The sequence below is a fragment of the Molossus molossus genome, unplaced genomic scaffold (genome assembly GCF_014108415.1).
Source record: "Molossus molossus isolate mMolMol1 unplaced genomic scaffold, mMolMol1.p scaffold_m16_p_14, whole genome shotgun sequence".
NCBI lineage: Eukaryota > Metazoa > Chordata > Mammalia > Chiroptera > Molossidae > Molossus > Molossus molossus.
Genome location: NW_023425349.1, coordinates 70,493,352 through 70,514,524, shown reverse-complemented (window position 1 = coordinate 70,514,524; position 21,173 = coordinate 70,493,352). Strand labels below are relative to the sequence as shown.

Below are 21,173 nucleotides of genomic sequence, written 5' to 3'. Positions count from 1 at the left end.
TCTGCACTTTTCACAGCTGCCCCTAGTGTACTGTGTCGATGGTACTCAGTGTTTTCAGCCTAAAATGCTAGATGAGAATTTAAGGGGAAGTTTAGAACCTGGTTTTTCATTTTTAGTTGTCCCTGGTGATCTTCCTTAATCTCTAGGAAGTTGTTCTGTTGCGAAAGAACTGTGAAATGAATTTCTGGGACTGCTGTTCATGGCGCAGAATCCAGTGTCCACAGGCCTCAGTGGCCCAGGCCTTGTCCTCACTCAGCCCTTCCTCTTGGAATGTCACCTCTGTAAAAATTACAGGGCTCGGCTCGACCTGGTATGAAGTTATCTTTGCCAAGTGTTCTGTTTCATCAGGTACTAAAGTCACTGTGCCCTAGTCTGTGATGCAGGGCACATCCCACCCGCAGTGGAATCATATATTTTAAGTGATTTCTGAAAATGGGCCATGAACACTGTCTGCCACGTGGCCCATGTTTGCACCTGTCTATGTAGTTACAATTGAGGGATTTGACGGTATAACTCTGAATCTGATTAATTAAGAATGTATAAAAACAAAGTTCTTCATTACAGCTCGTTCCTTATCTTTGTGTCTTTTACTGTGATGTTGTAGAACTTGGATCATATGGAAAACTAAAATATTATGACACAATGACTGAAGAAGGTAAGAAGATTTTAGAATTGTATGCATTGGCTTTCTTTTATTTATGGTGTCTGTTGCTTGCCCATTTTTTTTTTAAGTCATTTTTTTCCTCTTTGCATGAATTCAGTGACACTGTGTGAGTTATTCTTCTTTCTGCATTTTCGTCTAGTTTTTGCCATCCTGTATATTTGGAATTGGAGACATGCAATACCTTGGGTAATCATGTTATTCCATTCAAATGATCCAAACCATCGTAACTGTGTAACATACTCAGAGAAATGGTGTCAACAATGTAAACACAGGCAACACCCATCGTGTCCACCTTGGTTCCTCCACATGCTCACAACAATGTAGAGAACCACATCCAGCCAACACTCCTGCACGATGCCCTAATTTCAGAGGGCGTATATATTCTGGTGATATTCTAATTTATGCAAAGAAATAAGAGGTCTAAAGTAACTCCTAGATCCCAAAACAGCTAGAGACCTGTTTCTGATTTGGGGGGCTGCCAGCTCATGTCCTCGGCTCCCACAGTTCCCATTGGCTCAGTTCAGGGCATTACTCTGAGGGGCCGGGGTCACCATTCCAGCCAGTAGACTCGTATATATTGAGATTCACCCGCTGTGAGCTTGGGCATTTCATTTTAAGCACTTCCCCTGGGTAAATGAAGTCTGACAGAGATTTATTTCTAAACATATTCACTAATGAATTCCAGGCACCATCCCAGAGCACAGCCTTGCCCCAGTCAGTCTCTGTTCTGAAATAAGTTCACCACAGATCAGCAATTTGAACATTTTGCATTCTTCTAAAGGGAGTGGTCCTGGTGCCCGCTCCCCCATCTCACCCCGCACCTACCTCCACCTTTTGAATAATAGTACGTGTAAGTTATGAAAATATTTGATATTTTTACATGAGTTTTAACTGATGTTGACAAGGTATCAAAAGGGGAGTCAGCTATTTTTATCCTTCAATGTGAGAAATACTCCCAAACGTGTTGCATATCTTGTTTTCAGCCTCTAGTATTTCTAAGTTGCCTTAGCTTGCCAGAGAGTTCCCAGGAGCTGCGCCTGCAAGAAGCAGAACATCTGACAGCAAGAGGAAGCCCCTCCGCAGCCCCTCCGCAGCCCCTCCCCACTCTGGCTTCTGCACAACACGCAGGTCCTTCTCTTCTGCTATCCCTGTGCTTTCAAATAACCACTGTGATGTTTTCTAAAGCAGCAGGCTCTGGGGTTAGGGTCTCAGACTGGGTCCATTTTACCCCAGGGCCGTCCCAACAACTTGGGGAAATGCATACCCTTGGGGCAGAGAGAGCCCCCAAGGCAGATACTATCTATGGGAATAAGTGTCCTCCCACCGAGAGGATAGAAAGAGCAACCCATACCTCAAAGGAACACCCCTGTCCCAGCTATTCTTTTCATTCCACATCTTCAGACCACTTCAATTTTTAGCAGTGATTGGCTTGAGAAGTCAAAGCTTAGGACTCCCTGACTTTATCATTTGACTGCTCCTCCAGTATCCCCGTAGCCCCCAGCCCTGGTTTCATGGCTCAGGTGGCAGGTAGGTTTGTTAGCTTCTCCCTGACCTGTCACGACCCTTCAACTCTCTTTACTCCTTCCTGTCCTGTGCCTTGCCCTGAGGTTCCGATGACCAGGGCAGCGTCTGCCTCCCTGTTCCCTCAGTTGCCCCATTTCTCCCTTTCTCAGTTTCTTTCTTTCCTATTTCTACATCCATTTCAGCAAGGGTTGCTGTCCAAATACCCTCTTTCTCTTCCTTCCTACACCAGATCACATGAAGATGTAAAACAGCTCCTACCAATTGGATTATTCCACTTGGTAATGGCTGGGCTTCCTAAGCAGGAAAACAAAGTCAAGATCAAGTCTACAGTGGTAGCCATGGCTGGCCTGGCCCTGGCCCGGCTATGAGATTGTGTTTGTGGGCCTCACTGGTCATGTTAAACATTTCTTATTCTTCTCTTGACTTTCCTCTTTCTTTATGCATATCCCTCTGTGTCCTGTTCTTAGCTAAACATGTATTCCATCATGGAGATAGCTAATAGTAACTAAAGCAACATTTTAAAAGTGTACTCTATGAGCTCTGGCCGGTTCGGCTCAGCAGTTAGAACTTCAGCCCACAGACCAAAGAGTCTTGAATTCAATTTCTGGTCAAGGGCATGTACCTCAGTTGCAGGTCTGATCCCTGGCCCTGGTCAGGGTGGTGGGGGAGAAATCTCTCGTTCTCTCTCTCCCCCCCCCCCCCTTTCTTCCCTTCCCCTCTTCCACTCTATCTAAAAATCAATAATCAATGAAAAAATAGCCTTAGGTGAGGATTTTTAAGAAATTGTGATCTATGAAATACTAGTTATATATGATGTCAATAGGAATTTTGTAACAACCTGGGAAAAAAAGAACGCGAGATTGATTTCATAGCTGAGAAAGTGGGAGAGCGTCTGAGTTCAGTTAAACGGGTTTCTTGACCAGGTGGCTTGGAGCTTTCCGTGGTACTGGGCGCGGCGGCACCCACCGTAAAGAGCAATGGAGTTTGCAGCGTGCCCCAGATTTCCGTGGCTCGAGAACCTGTTCTTCCACGGAGCCTGTTGTGAGACCATTTTGGAAATGTCAGTTAAGGTGTTACCTTTCACTGGGAATAGGAACCTCTGAAAGACTGGTCTTCTGGACACAGCCGTCCCTCTCGGGTGCTCGTAGAAAGGGAACTTTGGGACAGGAGGTCTCCATCTGGACACTTCAAACCACACCGTTTGGCAGCTGTTGCCATGATGAGCCAGGCTTGTCTTAACCCTAATCCCAGCACTCCACCTAAAAGACTCAGAACTAGCTCAGCAACCTCCGACCTGGCAGCCGCCACATGGGATGTCTTCAAACTCCCAAGGGCCTCTCCCCTCCCACTGAAAATAACAATAACTGGGATTCATGTCACTCCCAATTTGGACTGTTTAAGGAAGTATAATTAAGAGGGAAATGTTTGGGGCAGTAGTGGGCTAGCCAGCTTCAGGAAATAGCCCCCTTTGTGAAGCATTTCTTTTCATGATTTCAGAAAGGTGACGAGCCCTGAGCAGAGCTTCATTGTAATTGTCCATGGGACTAGTCATTATTTGTAACTGTTTTCAGGGAATTCTCTGGATGTTGGATGATGTCAGCTTCTTGCAATGAGGTCTGGTTTTTTTGTGTGTGTTTTTCCCCTTAAGTGGATAAAATAGAAAAGTGGACTATATAAGCCACCCCATCCTAAGAGAAATTGAGTGATGATGTCCTAAATATAGAAATTGTTCTGCACACATCCAGTTCATTATTTTAGCACCTACTGTATGCGAGTTACTCTGCTAGGTGCTTTGGGAAAACACAAGGCTAAAAGGTGGGCAAGTAGGCCCCAGGAGACTTGTAGACAGGCAGAGAGATAAAACATGGCTATCGCTGAGCCACCAGGAAGAAAGTGGTAAGTACCATAAGTATTCAGAAGAAGATGACAGATACAGGAGGAGGGAAGACTGCTTTCAACTGGGGGGAGATTTTGTGGAGAAAGTGATCTTTGGATGGGCCCCTAAGGGATCAGTACATATGAGTTAAACTGAGGAAGGAGGAGGGTTAAGTTCCGACCCCCAGGCTGAGAGGGAAGAAAGGATGGGGCACACCAACCTCAACGGGGTACCTCCACCTGCCAGGTGCAGTGCTGTGGGCTTTATATATTTAATGTGATCTAATCCTTAAAATGATGCCGCAAGGTAGATTTTATTGAAGATGAGAAAACCTAAAGCTCAAAGAAGTATTTTATTAAGATGAGGACGCTAAGACTCAGAGAGACGGGGTACCTTGCTCTGGGACTCAGAGACAGTAGGTTGAGATGTAGGACCTGTGGCTTACCCCAGCCCTGCCCTCCCAGCTCTGCTGTGGTTGGCTGACAAGGTGGTGTGAGGACAGTTCAGATTGGCTGCAGTTTAGGGAGTGGGAAGTAAGGCTTGATGGAGACCACATTTAGGGAAGGTTTGAACTACAAACTAAGAATAAGGACATCATAGAATGAACAGTAAGGAGCTATTGAATAAAACATAAACCCCTACTTGAACACTTCACCATAAAAAGTTTATTTTAATAAAATAATATACTCACTCTTGGGCACTGAACAAAATCATGACTTTTTCTCAAAATTTGTTCTTGACCTTAGGGCACTTTCCCTCCCTTCCTAGAACCTACACTGGAGTAGCTCACTGGGCCACACCCCACCTCCTCCCCACACCCAGCCACTCATTCATTCATTCCCTAAGGCACAGTGCTGTGTCTGACATCACTCAGCATGCCCCAGGTGCTGGACTGGGTACAGGGCCTGTGGAGGGTAAAAGCTGTCCTTCTCCTAAAGAACTCACCCTCTGCTGGGGGACACAGGCGGAGAAGGAGTGGTGGGGTGGGCATCTCCACTGCCTCAGTCCTGCTTCCCAAGATGACAGCTGTCTCACCGGCCACCTGATACTAATGTGTTCACTTAATAGCAACTGAGCACATGTTCCGTATGAGACATTTTACTAGACTGGCTAGATTAGTGAACTTCACTCCTCCCAAGGACTATATTTTCTTCTGCAACAAGATGTTTCCAGAGGTGTAAATTTCTACGAAGTAGGCTTTTGGTGAGTTCAGACCCCCTACATGAGCAGCCACCCCTCTGTCTCCTCATGGAGTGATACTGCCTAGTCTTGGAAGAACGACATCCAATTTTACCTAAAGTTAATAATCCATCATCTAGTTTTCATCTGCAGATAGTCAAATTTTATACCATTGAGACGCTGGACAATTCTCAATAAATTGAACTTGGCTTCCTTACTAACGTACTGTAGATGAAAATATAAAAAGCTAGTTGAAAACTTATACAATAGAACAAGATGAATTAAAAGGAGAAGAGACCCTTCCACCGATAGCATTATCAGGAACTAGAAATGTTTGCTAAATAAATATTCATAGAAACATATCTTGCAAAGAAGTGATGTATGGGGAAAGTTGCCTGCAATGTATTACCCTATACTTATTTTCGCTTAACAGAAACCATTCCAGAAAAATAATTTCTCCACTATTTAAAAAGTTAATTTTTGTTCATTTGCATAAGAAAAAAAGATAGAAAAAGTAATATCAAGGGCAAAGTTTATAATCTTTTCCTTAATGAAATTAAACACTGTTTTATGGCCACCAATAGCCCCTTTACCAAGCTGAGAAATTAATAGTCTTACATGAATGAATCATGGGGTCCTAAATAAGGCATGTGGCTGAGTTTTTAAATCCCATTATCTCTAAGAAACAAAAGCATTTCCAGGTCACCAAGTCTAGCCAGTCATTTGATATTCTTAATTGCAGTGAAATAGTCCAGTGCTTTTTCAAAGAAAAAACACATTTTGGAATAGCATTTAACAGTGTTTTTCATTGTCCAAGTGTATTCTCTGGAAATGTAGTCCTAAATGTAGTCCTTGGTGTTATCTGTGGCCTTCACATTATATTTCAATCCTTGCTTGAATAAATAAGACTCTATTATATATACACTGATATATTAGGTAGGGTAGGTTAAGCTGAATATAGCAGAAAATACAGATTAAAACTGGTTTAAGTCGGAAGTTTATTTCTCTCTCAAATAAAAGCAGTCCAGAAGCAGGCTATCATGGCAAATGTGGAGACTCCACAATAACCCAAAATCCAAGTTCCTTCCATCCTTCTATTCCACTATCCTTGTATTTGACTTTCAACTTCAAGGGCACCTCATGGTCCAAGATGGCTGTTGCTACAGCTCCAGCCATCACATCTGTATTCCTGGAAGGAGGAAGAGCCAAAATGATTTTCCCAATCTGTTTTTTCCTCTTTTTAGGGGGACTTCCTTCTAGATTCTCCTAGTAAAACTACTGTCAGTTATATGCTACATCTAGTTTCAAGGAAGTTTGAAAATAGAGATTGTTAAACTGGAAGGTTTATTGTCCCCAATAACTTAGGTATTATGTCATTAGAAAATGAAAGGGAATAGATATTATATAGGCAACATGTAATGTCTCTACAAAAGAGAAATGTCACTTTTGTGTAACTATATGTTGATGAGGAAGACTGAGAACAGAGCAAGCTCTGTGAGGGATGTTGAAAACTCATGTTAAGTTTGAGTTATCTATGAGATATCCAAATGGAGATGTGGAAAAAACAATGGATATAGAATCTGGAGCTTGGGAAAGAGGTCAATGCTATAGATGTCAATTTGGGAGTCACACAATACAGGTGTTATTTAGAACTACAGAACTGGATAAGAATACCTAGCTAATGAATAGGGAAAAGAAGTCCAAGGATTGACCCTGGGTACCCCATAGTTTAGAATCTGGGAAGAACAGGGAGTCCCAGCAAAGAAACCTGGGCTGGGCAGAGATCGGGAGAGAATGGCATCCCAGAAGCAGGAGAAGAACTTTTCCAAAGGAGAGCAGTGGGAAAGTAATAGCATCAATGAATTGACCAATGAGATCGAAGAATTGTTGTACTAGATAGATAAAAAGTGATGGACAGGAAGTGAGATGCTTCAAATCAGGAGTTTGGGAGTGGTGCAGTTATTGCTAATGAAGAGGTTGAGGGTCTGGCTGCCGGAGTGGATGGATAAGGTAAGCTGGAAAAGGATAACTGGAAGTGAGTAGGTTGGGATGGTGAGGAACCAAGCGTTGCAAGGCCCACCCTTGTAAAATTACCAAGGATGGTGATCGGAATAACGGTGGAAAGACGATAGTAAACTGGGTTCTGATATCTTCAGGAATGCAGGAAGGGTGGCGAGGACGTCAGGAGAGGTGGTAGAGGTTACTGGCTTGTGTTTCAAAGGAGGGAGGAAAATGATCTAGATGTCCTGAGAAAGGGAGGATAGAATGGGGGGTGTTTCATTTAGAGAGACAGGGAGCTATCACTTTCAAGACCGCAGGAGAAAGGGGGCCTTCAGAAAGCAGGCAAGTTTCATTTGGAACAAAAAGGGAAAGAGAATATTCATAGAAGATGTTAAGGACAAAGAGAGATTCACTGATGTCAGGGGTGGGAGATTGAGTCAGGTCTGGGATTTTCAGAGCCACATGGAAATTGGATGGTGATGAATGATGACCCAGAGGCTCTGCTGAAGTAGATAAGGATGTAGCATGGAATGAGAACAATCTAACAATGTGTTAAAAGTACTTACTCGGGATTGGCCCATAGACAGTTTGCAGTGATAAAAAGGTTCTGTCTTTACAGGAGAAAGGGGCTCCAGGAAGCCCTTGTAAGTCCAGCTTGGGGGGAGAAGGGTGCAGAAGGAAGTCAACCTTCCTCAGTTCAAGGAGAGAACATTCATTCCAGCATAGGGAGACCTTTCCTACAGATATAGCCAAAGACACAGTGCCTGACTCAGAAGGGAATGAATCTCCCTTATCTGGAGAAGCCAAGGAAACCTCAATCAAAAGAGTGTTTAGATAATGGACACTTTGATGCCCCTTCCAGCCCTATGTCCAAGATTCTGTCCTGGTGCCTGTTATTAAATGTGATGGCAGGCACTGGTTTGCAGTCTGCTTTCAAGATTAAACCTTCTGAAAATAACGATGTTGCATTTTAGTTAAGCTGCCACCAAAACTGCAGTAGGTAGGTTCCTGGGCTATAGCTTCTGAATTAAAAGGCTTGTGTATTATGTGATCCAGCTAATAAACAAACTCTTTATTAATATGGTTATATATAGCAACTAGTCCATTAGAGAGTTCCTGCGAAATAGACCTTTAAAAGAAAAACAAAAACTATATTTCCTTTTAGTTACAAATCCAAACTTTTAGGACAGTAGAAATTTTAAATCACAAATTAATTGTAACTATTTATTTTTGTTATAAAAATATTACATGCATACACAGGTAGGTAAAAAGCAAATTCTAAGACAATAAAAGTGAGTTTCCCTGTTACCCTAGATTACATTCATTCCTTAGAGTTAACCACTTTTATCGGGTTTTTTAACATACTCTTTTTTTTTTCCTATACATGGCTTTTGTTTATTAATTTATCTTGGAGATGTTTCCATATCAGCACTTTTAGAATTTCCTCATTCCTTTTAGCAGCTGCATAGTATTCCACTGCATGTTTCTGCCATGGTAGGTTCTATCAGTTCCCCGTTGATGAACATTTAGGGTATTTTCATTTTTGTTTATTTATCTACTTAATACAACAATGTTACATGAGCATCTTCTTTGCCCACATAATAAACTCTACTGAGAAGATGATATATATAATAAACTCCTAGAAATAGTAATACCAGATCAATAGATGTACACATTTCAATTTTTGAAAGATATTGCCAAACTATCCTCCAAAGGAATTGTACCAATTTACACTTCCACTAACAGGGAAGATGAGACCCTCAAACAAATTTAAATAAGTCCTTTGAACAAATGGATTTTATTACAACGCAGATGAGCCTTTGTAATGTAACTACCCTCTAATTTACTTGTTTTAGAAACCTGAATTTCTACCAAAGTTGATTTAAAGCTAGGGTGCAGTTAGGATGTAAGTCTTTGTCCTCTCTAAATTAGATGACAAGGCTATTCTTCCTTCACAGAATATCCAGTTTCCATGCAGCGTGAGAGCTTCTTACCTGCAGACCACTCCCTGAGAAAGCCTGAGCAGGCTCTGCAGGTTACCCTGCCCTTCCAATGACCTGAGTGGAGCCCGCTGTGCACAGACACCATTTCCAACACCATGTCATGTTTCATTCATTCCAGGTTTATGGTTTAACTTACTCAGTCCAACTTTGCGTAACCAGAGGATTCTTCTGGGCTCTTGAGAACAGATGCTCTGTGTAAGCGGGGCCTTATCCAAAAAACATGTGCATTTAACTCACCAGTTATTAACCACATTACATTGTTAGAGATGTATTCTTTAAAGTATCTCCCTGGGGCTGGCTCTTAGGAAGACAGCAGTCTAGTGAAGATGCGTAACCAGACTAGCCAGCTAGTAACCAGCATCATATCTGTTAGAAAGACCAAACCAGCTGTGTGGGTAAATCCACAGTCTTCCTGAAAACCAGGACCAAGGACGTCTTCTAATTAGAATACATCCAGCTTTTCAGACTTCATTGCATCTTATTTTCATGATCCAAACTGTCAGCAGGAAAAGCAGAAAGACTGGACCTGGCAAGTAAAGGCAGATTTTGCCACGATGCATATGTAGAAGGTGTGAAGTGGCAGCAGAAGGCAAATTGTGGATGCTTCTTTTTGTCAATTTCTGACATCCCTAGAGTTGAATCTGTTAAGTTGCCTTCATCAGTCAGACTGAAATACTGTTATTATATGTTAATAATATAATTCCCACCCACATGAAGTTGTCTCTTTTAAAAAAAAAAAAAAAAATGGGGATCTGTTTGACCAGAAGGCTGAGATGTTCAATTAAGCATGGTAAGTTTCTCTTCTGATTAAATCTGCACTGAACTGAGTCATCTCATTTTAGTCATGGGCCACTAAGCCTTCAGTCATTTGGTTAAGAACTCTCAGCATGTGTTCACACTTCTGTTGCAAACCCACATTTCAAGCGAGATATGCAGTCATCAGTGTGCAATATAAAGTTGAGGATTCAAAAAAATAGAAACTGGAAAGTCAGATTAACTGACAATTCGCAGACACTGACATGAAATCCAGATGACAGGAAGTGATGTATGTACATGAGATAGTGGCTGCTACTGAATAAATATTAGCCAAATCTAAAACCTTTCACTTTGCATCTTAATAAACAGTTGGGTAACATATAGACTCATCATAAGAAAACTGTTTTTGTAAGTATACACACACACACACACACACACATATATATGCATGCCAGAGTAACCATTCAACACATATTTATTAAGCACCTACTATCTGCCAGGTTCTGTGAACAAATGAAAACTCTGCCCGAATGAATAGATTACTATGACAATCCATCTGTAGAGAGGCAGACCCAAGAAATGGGCTTTGACAAACTGATGCAGAAGAGATCTTTCCACCATTAGCTGGTAATGGGGCTGGATGTTGACAAATCTTGGAATCCGAGTCCTGCCTTAGTAAAGTGATTCTTTATTCATTTCCCTCATAGATAGCCACAGGGTGCAAGGTATGGGAACAAGAGAAAGACATCCATCCATTCAAACCTTTTATCTGGCAGCCCCAACCTGGCTCAGAACTCCTATGCTGAGATCAAACAAACCCCTTTGAGAATTTCTGTGTGAGCCATTTGTATCTGCGTATATGAGATAGAATTGTTCAGAAAATTAAGTTCCTAAAATAACAAAGCAGGTGACCTAAAATGATAAAGAACATTAGCTCTCAAGCAGTGTCAGCCTCAGATAAGGTCATTAAATTGGCCCTTTTGCTGAAGCAGTGAATGGTACCATCTGATACCTACTGTGAGTTTTTTGGTTTGTAAAATTCCAGTGTTGCCTGATCTTGAATAAATTATCTATTTTTTTTTAAAGCGGGGTCTCAAGAAAGATAAACATTAACTGTAAACACTACCAGACATAGGACACTGAATCACAGCATTAAGCAAGAAGGGAGTCTGGTGAATTTCCTGCAGTCTGCTTCTGGCCCTTCCTTCTTCCTCTGCCCCACAGGGAAAGTAGACTCTGGGTAGCTTTCACATAGCCAGCACTCCCGGCACGTCATACACATACACACACACTCACTCACAGGTTTTCTTCTTCGTCATCTGTGTTAATGTTATGTTCATAAACACTTACTAAGGATCAGCCTAAGAAGAGCGCTGGGAATGGAAGGGTGAAAAACAGCGTCCCTGTCCATGAGGGCCCCTGGCTAGTTGGGGAGAGGGTCAGCGAAACGCCTCTGGGGCTCTATGATAACTGCTATGACAGGCTAGGAATCAGGGCGCTATCACAGAGAAACATGACAGAGTGCTTTGCCAGCCCAGAAAAGGGGCTGAGGGAAAGTTTCCTGAAAGATAAGATGCCTCAGATAGAGTCTTAATGAGGAATAAGACAAGTGAAACAGAAGAGTGGAGCATTCCAAGACATCCATGTATTTGACAACAGGGAGACCAACCAAGAGGTTGTAAGCCACATCCAGGCTGGAAAAGTTGGATCTAAAGTGTTCAAACTTAGTGTCAAAAGGGACTTGGCAACTAACTGGATGAGGGTGAGATGGCTGGAAAATACTGGGCACGTGGAAATCACCAAAAGAAAATCCAAGCAGAAGAGTCAGTTCCTAGAAAGGAAGATAATGTGTGTGTTTGAGGCATGTTGAGTTTATCCATCAGAGGGACTTCCAAGGGTAGATGTTCAGAAGTCCATTGGATCAGAGGATCTGGGCCTGAGAAAAAATTTGTGAATCATCGACATGCAAGTGGTGGTTCATTGGCTCCTTTGAGAGAACGTGAGGAACGAGGAAGGGAGAGCAAGGAGGGAGCCCCGAGGAATCGTGACAGTGAAAGCGTGTTCTCTGGAGTCCATGAAAATCAAAGAGGATTTCCAGCAGAGGCGTGAGGAATATCAGATGTCACTGAGACATCCAACACATGGAGGCAAAAAGTGGTCGAGGGTAGGTTCAGTAGAGTAGGGCTGACAAATGGCAGAGATAAGCAACCGTAGGACATGGAGGCAGCAGCATAGATCTGTCTCTCTGCAGCCTTGACAGTGAAGGGTGTTGAGAGAGGGCAGCACAGCAGGAGACCTGCAGGCAGGAGAACCTCAGAGGTAGACTTGACTATGACTCTATGCAGAGGCAAGGGGAAGGACTGAAGATTCGAGAGGGTGGATTCGGCCAAGTCCCTGGAGAGGAAAGAAATTGGAAGGCAGGACAAAATATTGATCTTTAAGATGTCAACTTTTGAAAAACATTGGAAATCTTCCAAAATATTTATGAAAACACTCTCATATTTCCAATGATAAAGTGACCCTGCTGGGAGAGATCATAGAAGCACTTTATGTGTCAACAGATCTGTTCTCTACACATGACTCCAAAAGTCATTATGGAAAATTATTTTTTAATCCTTAATAAGGAAATGTGGCTGCTTCATTTTATTATATGATGTGTTTGGCCACCACTTGAGATACAATTATGTATATATTCTCATTAATTACAGGAACTAGCCCTTTGATTATGTCTATCAATATCACTATAATTAAATTATGTTAATCATTTTTATCATGTGGCACATTCACAGGAAATTTACTGAAGACAAGTTTACAAAATACTTCATTACAGTACTAGTTTAATTTCCATTAATGCTATTGTAGTCTTATAAAATGGTTTTGCATGCTGTTTCACAAAAATTAGAAAAAATTATTTAGGGGTTGTACTTCAAAAATAGATTTAAGAATAAATGAACTCTATGTTCTTGGACTTTTTTGTTGTTTAAGATGAAATTGTTATTTTTAATATTTATCTTTTAAGAATAAAAAGTAGACAACCAGATTCCATTATGTGACTCTGCTGCCCAGGGAGAACAGTTCGTAGACTGGAAAAGGAGTGTATTCCTTCTAGGTGCAAGGTGGCGTGTGGCTCTGTGGAACTTTCTCTGTTCTCTGAGTTCCCATCACCTCCTGAGAGGGCCCCACCATCAGAACATGACTCCTAAGTCCTTGTTTCTTGTCTGTCTCTGGCTCTAGGCTGTAAACTCCAGGCTGCACCCCTGGACCTACCTTACTCACCAAATACTGCCTGGTACATAGCACAGGTTTGGTTAACATTTGCAGAGTGGAGGGTTGTCTGTGATTTGTACTGACTTGAAAGGAAAGCTCAGACTTCCCAGGGGAGTCTCACTGCAATTCAGCGAGTGAAGGTGATGTGCCAAGCACATTCTAAGACACTTCTTGAGGGAATCAAAGATGGCAGAGAGAAGGTCCCTTCCCCAGAGAAGCCTGCCCTCTGGTGGGGAACAAACTGAAATAAGGGCTGTGACGGGTGCAAAGTGCCATGAGAAGGGTGGGTTTCCACCTAGGAAGGAGGGGTGTGGGACTCCGTAGAGAAAGCTTCAGGTTGGGCCTTTAGTTAGGCCTTAACAGTGAGGAGCATATATATTTTTTTTTAACTAAAGGAACATCTTAATAAAGAAGGAGAAGCCAAAGCCCAGCTTCCTCTGCTCTGCCCTCTGCTGTGCTCACCGCACCTCGTCTTCTAACACTAAGGCTCCCTTCAGTCCTCACCTTGTAGGCCCTGGCCATGTGCAGATGGGGGTGACTGATGTGCCCCTCTGGAATATGAACATCTGACCCCCCCCCCATTTTCTCCTGTTTACCTCCAGAAGGTGCCTGGGGTCATGTGGACTCAGGGTAGACCTGAAGGGTTTACTTTGGGTTGTTAGCCAACCAGAAGCATCTTAAAGAGTTATCACCTCATCTATTCACCCTACTGGGTGCTGGGGATAGGACAGTAAACAAAACCGATGGAAGTCCCTACCCTCCTGGAGCTTGGCTACTGATGGAAAGCAACAAATAATCAAGAGTGGTAATGATATAGTCTATTAGACGGTGATAAATGCTTCAGAGAAAATAAACTAGGGATCGGAAATGCTGAGAGAGAAGCTGCGAATTCAAATAGGCTGCTCAAGAGAAGCCACGATGAGAGAGTGACATTTGAACAAATACTTGTGGGTATTGAGAGAGAGAGCCCAGTGGATCTCGGGAGGAAGAACATTCTAGGTGGAGGGACCCGCCAATGCCATGGCCCTGAGGTGGGATAGTGTACCGTGTTTTCCAGAAATAGCATGGCTGGAGCAGGCGAGCTGGGCAAGGGGGAGGAGACAGGGCAGGGTGGTCTAGGAGAGCCTCTCTGGACAGAACCTTACGGATCCTGGTGAAGACTTTGACGTTCGCTTTGACCTGGGGAGCCACTGTGGGATTCTGCACAGAGAAATGAGTGACATGATCTGATTGACTGATTACTAAGGATGCTGGGATGAGATCAGCCAGGGGGTGGAGTAGTAAAGGTGGGAGGGGAGACCAGTTAGGAGACTAGCAGATTTATTCCTGCCAGACCTGATGCTGGTGGGGGTAGGGGCAGTCAGCTTCGGAAATATTTTTAAAGTAGAGACAACGAACCTGCTAATGTATTGCATATGGGGTGTGAGAGAAGGAACCAAGGATGACCCCAAGGTCAGTGTTTGCTCTTGCCACATCGATTCTGTTGCATGGCTTCTCAGGTTAATGATGGAAGGTCAGCCCGACTAGAGTCTGTGCTTCCAGGGAAAAAAGAAAAAAAGGCAAGGAGCCAACAGAAGGAAAATTCCGGTGCACTTTTGCTTTTTAAGCTACCTTCTAAGCCTTAAACTACAAAGCCAGAGACAGGAAAGGCAGAACTGAAAACACAAAAATAGATTCAGATACGCTATTTTCAAGTTCCCCTTCTGCTTCCTTTCTTTTCTTTTCCTCTCCCGAACGGAGACCTGTCCACTGAGGTGCGTGTGGGTGCCCCCCTGCATCTACAGATCCCTTTGTCCCATCTCTTCTGTGTCGCTGATACTCAGATTGTTCTGTGTCAGCCAGGAGCTAATCTGATCGCCAACCCGAAGGCTCCCTTTGTAACACTGCCTATCCCGGACTTGGTGGGAAAGAAGTAAAGAAATTTCCAGAGACCCTTTTCATTCATTAACAGCATAACAGAAGCAAAATTAATTTCCTTTGAGTGAACAAACACTCCGAAGTTTATTTTGCGAGGCAGCTTGGCGCTTCTGTTTTATGTCAGAGTGGTTAAGTCAGAGCTTTTTATTCCTGGCTCTTTTTCAAAATTCACTCTTATTCACATTCGGCTCTTATATGCTGATTCTTTCCTCCCACCCCCTCAGCACACACTCTCCTGGGGACACTCAGCTGATATTCTTTTGCAAATTGCAGACCAAATTAAACTGTATTAAAATTGCGCACCGGGTTCTGACAGTAGGTGCCTCATGATTTAAACAGAATTTGCTATTTTGAGATTTTAAGTATACAGATATCTATTGGTTGATAAAAATACACTTTAGCCCTGGCCAGTGTGGCTAAGTGGTTAGAGCGTTCGCCTGTGGACCAGAGAGTCCCGGGTTTGGTTCCGGCTATGAAAACGTACCTCGGTTTGTCCCCGGCCCTAGTTGGGGTTGTGTGGGTGGCGACCACTCGATGTGTCTCTCTCACATTGATGTTTCTCTCTCTCTCTCTTTCCCCCCTCTCCCTCCCGCTCTATCTGAAGATACATGCAAAAATGTCCTCGGGTGAGGATTAAAAAATAAAAATACAACACTTTAAAGGTTTACACTGAAACAAAGTATGTTTTTTAAGGTTGCTTTAAAACATGTTTTTAAAAACACTCCTTTACTCACTTGGAAAAGTACTCAAAATATCTGGATTCTTTATCCCCAGACACAAAGCTACAGTTGTTTCTTAGGTCTCTCCCTCTGTGTTGGCATCAATCTGTCTGCCAACATGGAACCCATGCCTACAACAGGTTATTGAATCTCTTTGCCACCTAGGTCTCCTGCACCTGAGGCTGCTAAGCCTCAATTCAGTTTGAATATCAATCTTTTTATTTCCAGTAGTTTATGGGAAGAATGTCCAGTCATCCACTTCCACAATAACCACCCTTTCTGAGTCATTCCTGAGCATTCACAGTGTCAACACCCATCTAAACCCCCGATGTGTGTTAATCGCATTGAGCATCCAGCAACTGTATGAGATGGATGCATCATCCCCTTTTTAAAATTCAGAGCCTGAGACCCAGAGGAGTTAAAACTGGACGTTAAAACTTGGGAAGTTCTGCCCTGGCCGGTTTGGCTCAGTGGTTAGAGCATGGGCCCATGGACCAGGGAGTCCCGGGTTCAGTTCCCGCTGGGGGCACGTGCCTCAGTTTCAGTTTGTCCCGGCCTCAGTTGGGGTTGTGCAGATGGCAACCATTCGGTGTGTCTCTCTCGTGTCGATGTTTCTCTCTCTCTCTGCTCCCCTCTCTCCTTCCCACTCTGTCTGAAGATAGATGCAAAAATGTCCTCAGGTGAGGAGAAAAAATAAAAAAATTTGGGAAGTTCTTCTGAGCCAACCCAAATCCATTGTGCAGCCACAGTCGTTTCTTGCCCACTCTACCCGCGCAGAGCATGGGGAAAAGCTGATCACCATCTTTCCCATTTAAGATTGCAAAGGTGTCAATGTTTAAAGCACAGACAGCCAGCTCCATCATCTTGACCTTCTCAATTTCTGGAAGATATCAAGTGATCCTTTTCCTAATCAGTTATGGAACTGATTTTGGAGGACTCACTCAAACCTGAACCCCAATCCAAAAAGGCCCCCTGGGCACCTTAACTGTTTGGTCGGATGTAGCTAATTCCCAGTCTGCAGCTGTGCACTGAGAAAAGGGAAGATGTCAACAGTTCTCCTAAAGCAGCTCAGGCCCTGTCACTCTTACCCCAGAGCTTTTGGTTATTTTTCTTTTTCCTCTTATTTACAGATTTCTTCCAATGCCAGGCATGTGATAAGCCCCTTACACATATGTTCTCACTTAAACCATGCATTTGACTCATGAGCCAATGCCATCAGTATCCCTGTTTAACAGGAAAACTGAATCTTAGCAATATTTAAGAACTTACCAAAACTCACTCAGCAGAGCAAGTAAGAGAGATGGGCTAAACTCAGATCAACTTGCCTCTAAGTCACATCCATTTAATCATAATATTTGCTGTCCCCAACACACCCCCGCTTAGTGTTCTCCCCACCTTGTAGCTTCGGGCTAAACAAATCCTGAAGGTGCCCTTGCTTCTTACCGCAAGGGTCACTTTGAGAATCACAGGTTCTGTGATGACTTCCGCCCCAGGGACCGCATGCTCACTCTTGTCCCATTTGCCTCTTCCTCACAGCTTCTCTCAAGTGCCATGTGGCAATCCCAGGGGTGTCTGTTGGTCTGGGATGAGCGCACCTTGCTTGTCAGGCTCGGCCCACCACCCTCAAGGAGCACACCTGTATAGTGTTAAATTCAACTGCTGCTTTTCTGGAAACTAATCTTTAAGGGAAAGTCCTTTTAGGCTGTGGCACCACCCTTATCAGCATTCAGAGTGCAGGACGGTGGTCAAGTCACGCTAACTGGGACAAAGGTTGAATCAAAGCAGTTGATGGTGGAGGTGGAGGAGCCAGCGCCCAGCCAGCCTCTGCAGCCGTGCCTTGGGGTTAAACCCGGAGAGAAGAACTGAGGTGATCCCTCCCACCTTTCAGTGGCTCAGGGTGTCGCGGGGAAAGTGCTGACAGTCTAGAAAAGCCTCCATGACCCATTAAAATGCTTGAGAACCTATAAAATCTCAGTTCTACAATCACTTCCTTCCCTATCCTCCCAGCCTTCCTTCAGAAAATTTGGGGAAACCATCCCATGCTTGATAGTGACCATCATTGTGACATTTCCTGGCAGAGGGAGTGGCCAACCCCTTCCATGCTTTGTGGTCTCTCTTATAATCATTTCTCTCTGATATACATCTAACCTCTGAAAAGGTTCTTATAACCACAAACAATATGCAAGTAGCTGGTTTCTATCAAATATTCTCTCTACCATGATTCATGACTTTGGGGCATTACTTGGAGTGGGTTATTTCAGGTTTTATTTCCACAAGCTTATTTGTTTTCGCTTTTGAATGCTTTGTTGCTTTATTATTATTTTATATATAATTTTTAAATAGCAATTATTGATTGTCTTTATTTCATAATGTTGCTGAATGTTCCAAGTTCAAGAAATGACCCTGAGACCATAGAACAGTTTTATTAGTAGAAGCATCATGTCCTTGTCCTATAAAGTTTCAGGACTTCTTTCTCTTCCAGGTTTTTTCAGAGGACTTCTTGGAGTTTTCTTCTACAAGAAGTACCCCTCTTTGGGCTTAAGTCAGGAAAGCATCTTGCATCCCTGCATCCTGGGCAAACCTCCAGACTGTCACAGCCCCCAGCCCCTCCTTCCCTGAATTCTTAAATCTTTCTCTCCTTTTTCTTTCCCTTCTTGTTACCTTTGACCTTCTTTTTCAAGTCCCCAGACTTTATGTTCTTTTCCTTTTTCTTCCTGGAGTTTCCCTTAGAGATTAAATAGAAACAGCTGAATTCGGAACACTTTTCAGCATGGTAAACCCAATGCCGACCTTCAGCATCCCTAAGGGTGGACATCGCTCCCATCACCTCATCCTTCTTTCTCGTTGCTCATGAAGCCCAAGCCACACGCTGACCTACTTTTCTCCGTGTAAGGTTGTCCTTCCTACTTCCTTTGAGAGTGCGCCCCCTGGAGCACATTCGTTACCTAGACTAAGGTCCTTACATCCTGAAGGCTGCCTTTGTGGTGTCAAGGCCTCCAGGACTGTGATTAGTGGAGCCTGTGAGCAGAAAGGGCTCTGTCCCTGTCATTTTCATCATTGGGAGCAACTGAACTCACTCTCTTTTACAGCTTCTGTCACTCTCAACCAATCACACAAGTCACCACTATGACCAAACCCCCTGATTTCTACCCATGGGGGGGGGGGGGTGGCTGCCAACTTTCCATCCCAGGAAAGACTCTACCAGAGAAACATTTTGGGTTCAGTTTGGCTTGGTTTTGGTCTAACTGGAAAAGTAGAATGAGATCCCTTGTTAATATGCTGCTAGAGAAGCTAACCCCCAGCAGATACCTAGTGGGAAAACTGGAGGGGTTGTGATGTTTTCAGGGACACGTTGTATCTGAATCAGCCAATAATCAGTTAGTTTAAAATGAAACTCCTCTGTACCTTGAATGTCACGGTGGGAGCATGGTCCAGGGTTAAAGAAGAAAAATGTATTATGGTTCACTAATCTCTATACTTTAGCATGCTTTTTGTTTTCTCTGCTTGTTGCATGCACTTACCCATTAATTATGTCAATAATGGAAAAGAAATGAAGTATTATGCTTGTGGTACACCTGTTTAAAATGAATACTTTGAGAAACATTTTGTTTCCAGCACCTTCCTCTAAGCATCCCGTCATCAACAGAGGTTACTTGCTATGTTCGGTTGATCATTCTTCGCTCCAAATCCCCCCAAATGAAATCAGTTGCCTCCCTGATGTTCTCATTGTAGCTGACTCAGCTAGTTTGGAAACTTGGATGCCTGCTCCTGACTCGTTTAGATACTGCAATGTTCATTATGATACATATTTGAAAACCAAATTCAAATCAAAGGATCCCTGGGCATGGCTTCCCATGGTCAAAAGCTAGTTCTGGGATGAGCATTTAACCCCAGAGGCGGGCCATGCCTCCAGGGCCGCTCTGTCTTTGGACTTGTTTGGGATCTCAGCTGCAGGGGCAGCTTTGGTGATTGGTGCTTTCATTTACTATTTTGTAAGCAATTGGGAGAAAGGGAAGAGGTCCAAGTTAAACCTTTTGTCTATAGTTCGGCAGCTTGAGATTCTCAAATGGAGGAGTGAGCTGAGGAATCCACAAAGGTGAGAAAGTGCCCTTCGTGCAGGGCACTGGGCACTTGGACTGGACAGAAAGGAGCGTCACAGCTGCGTGAGGGGAGTGCGAGCCCGCGTGGCCACTGCTTCGCCGTTCGCCACAGACTTCCCTTGACTTTCCTCCTCATCCTGTTTCCTTCCCACCACTTTCTTTTGCTTCAGGGAGGTTCAGAGAAAAGGCTTCCATTCTCCACAAGATTGCCAAGAAGAAATGCCAGGTGGATGAGAATGAGAGGCAGAATGGGGCTGCCAATCACATGGGTGAGTCCAGGGAGACTTGGTCCGGAAACTCCCCTGGAGTGCGTGAGGGGAGCGGAGAGCAGGACCCCGTGTGGGCACCCCGACTCAGTGCAGACACAGAACCCCGCAGCTCAGCCCTCTCCTGCGTGTCAGGAGGCGTCCACTCCCCCTGGTGGGTACAGGCCACGGGTAGACACTGTGCGCCACCTACCCTCGGGGAACCCAAGGAGAGTAGAATGAGTCTGTGAAGAACCTGAAATAAAACCAGTTCCTAAACCAGGCATCTCCCTTGATGATTAGAAAATTACTTTACTTTAGGGATTCTATGTAAAGAGGGGACACGAACACACACACACACACACACACACACACACACACACACTCTTCATTTACTGTTTAACAAAAGGTGAAACAGGACCTCTTCTGAAAGTCTTGCCTGGTGACCAAAGTTGATACCTGTGACATTGCTTACAGCACACCCACTGAATGTCCAGATGATTCGCTTGGTGGCTCCTGACCTGAGTGGCAGGTTCCGTGCCAGGTGACACAGCCTCCCCTTTCTGAAGACTTCAGCAATACTAGCCCAGGTCTTTTCTGGCTGACTTTTTCTGAGCTCCCGTGTGACTAGATCGGGACATTCAGCCATCTTATTTTAACTTGGAACATGATGTTCCTCCTCCTGTTTGTAACTATAATATAACTTTCTAATTCTAAATTCAAACTAAATTTAACCTAATCTGGATCTATGCTATAAATGATGCTATTGCCCAAGATACTAAAATTATCTGAAGGCAGAATTAAACAGTGTTGCATTCAAACTACATGCCACTCCTTAGAAGAGTTTCTGCCTTTCCTGTAACCCTGACTTCCAGCTCAGGGAAAATCTTTGACCAAGAAACAGTCAAGATTCTATTGGGTA

At 43.6% G+C, this 21,173-nt stretch overlaps 1 protein-coding gene across 2 annotated transcripts in view; it reads left to right on the top strand.

Annotated features, from left to right (window-relative positions):
* The window catches only part of SLC24A2 (solute carrier family 24 member 2), a 253,575-nt gene that overhangs the window by 190,561 nt on the left and 41,841 nt on the right, over positions 1-21,173 (top strand). Inside the window, exons 5-6 of one of the 2 annotated variants that reach the window (XM_036261926.1) lie at positions 605-655; positions 20,177-20,275. In XM_036261926.1, the coding sequence (XP_036117819.1) occupies positions 605-655; positions 20,177-20,275 (150 nt within the window). The remainder of the gene's footprint in view (positions 1-604; positions 656-20,176; positions 20,276-21,173) is intronic. The other variant, XM_036261927.1, reaches the window with a different exon arrangement.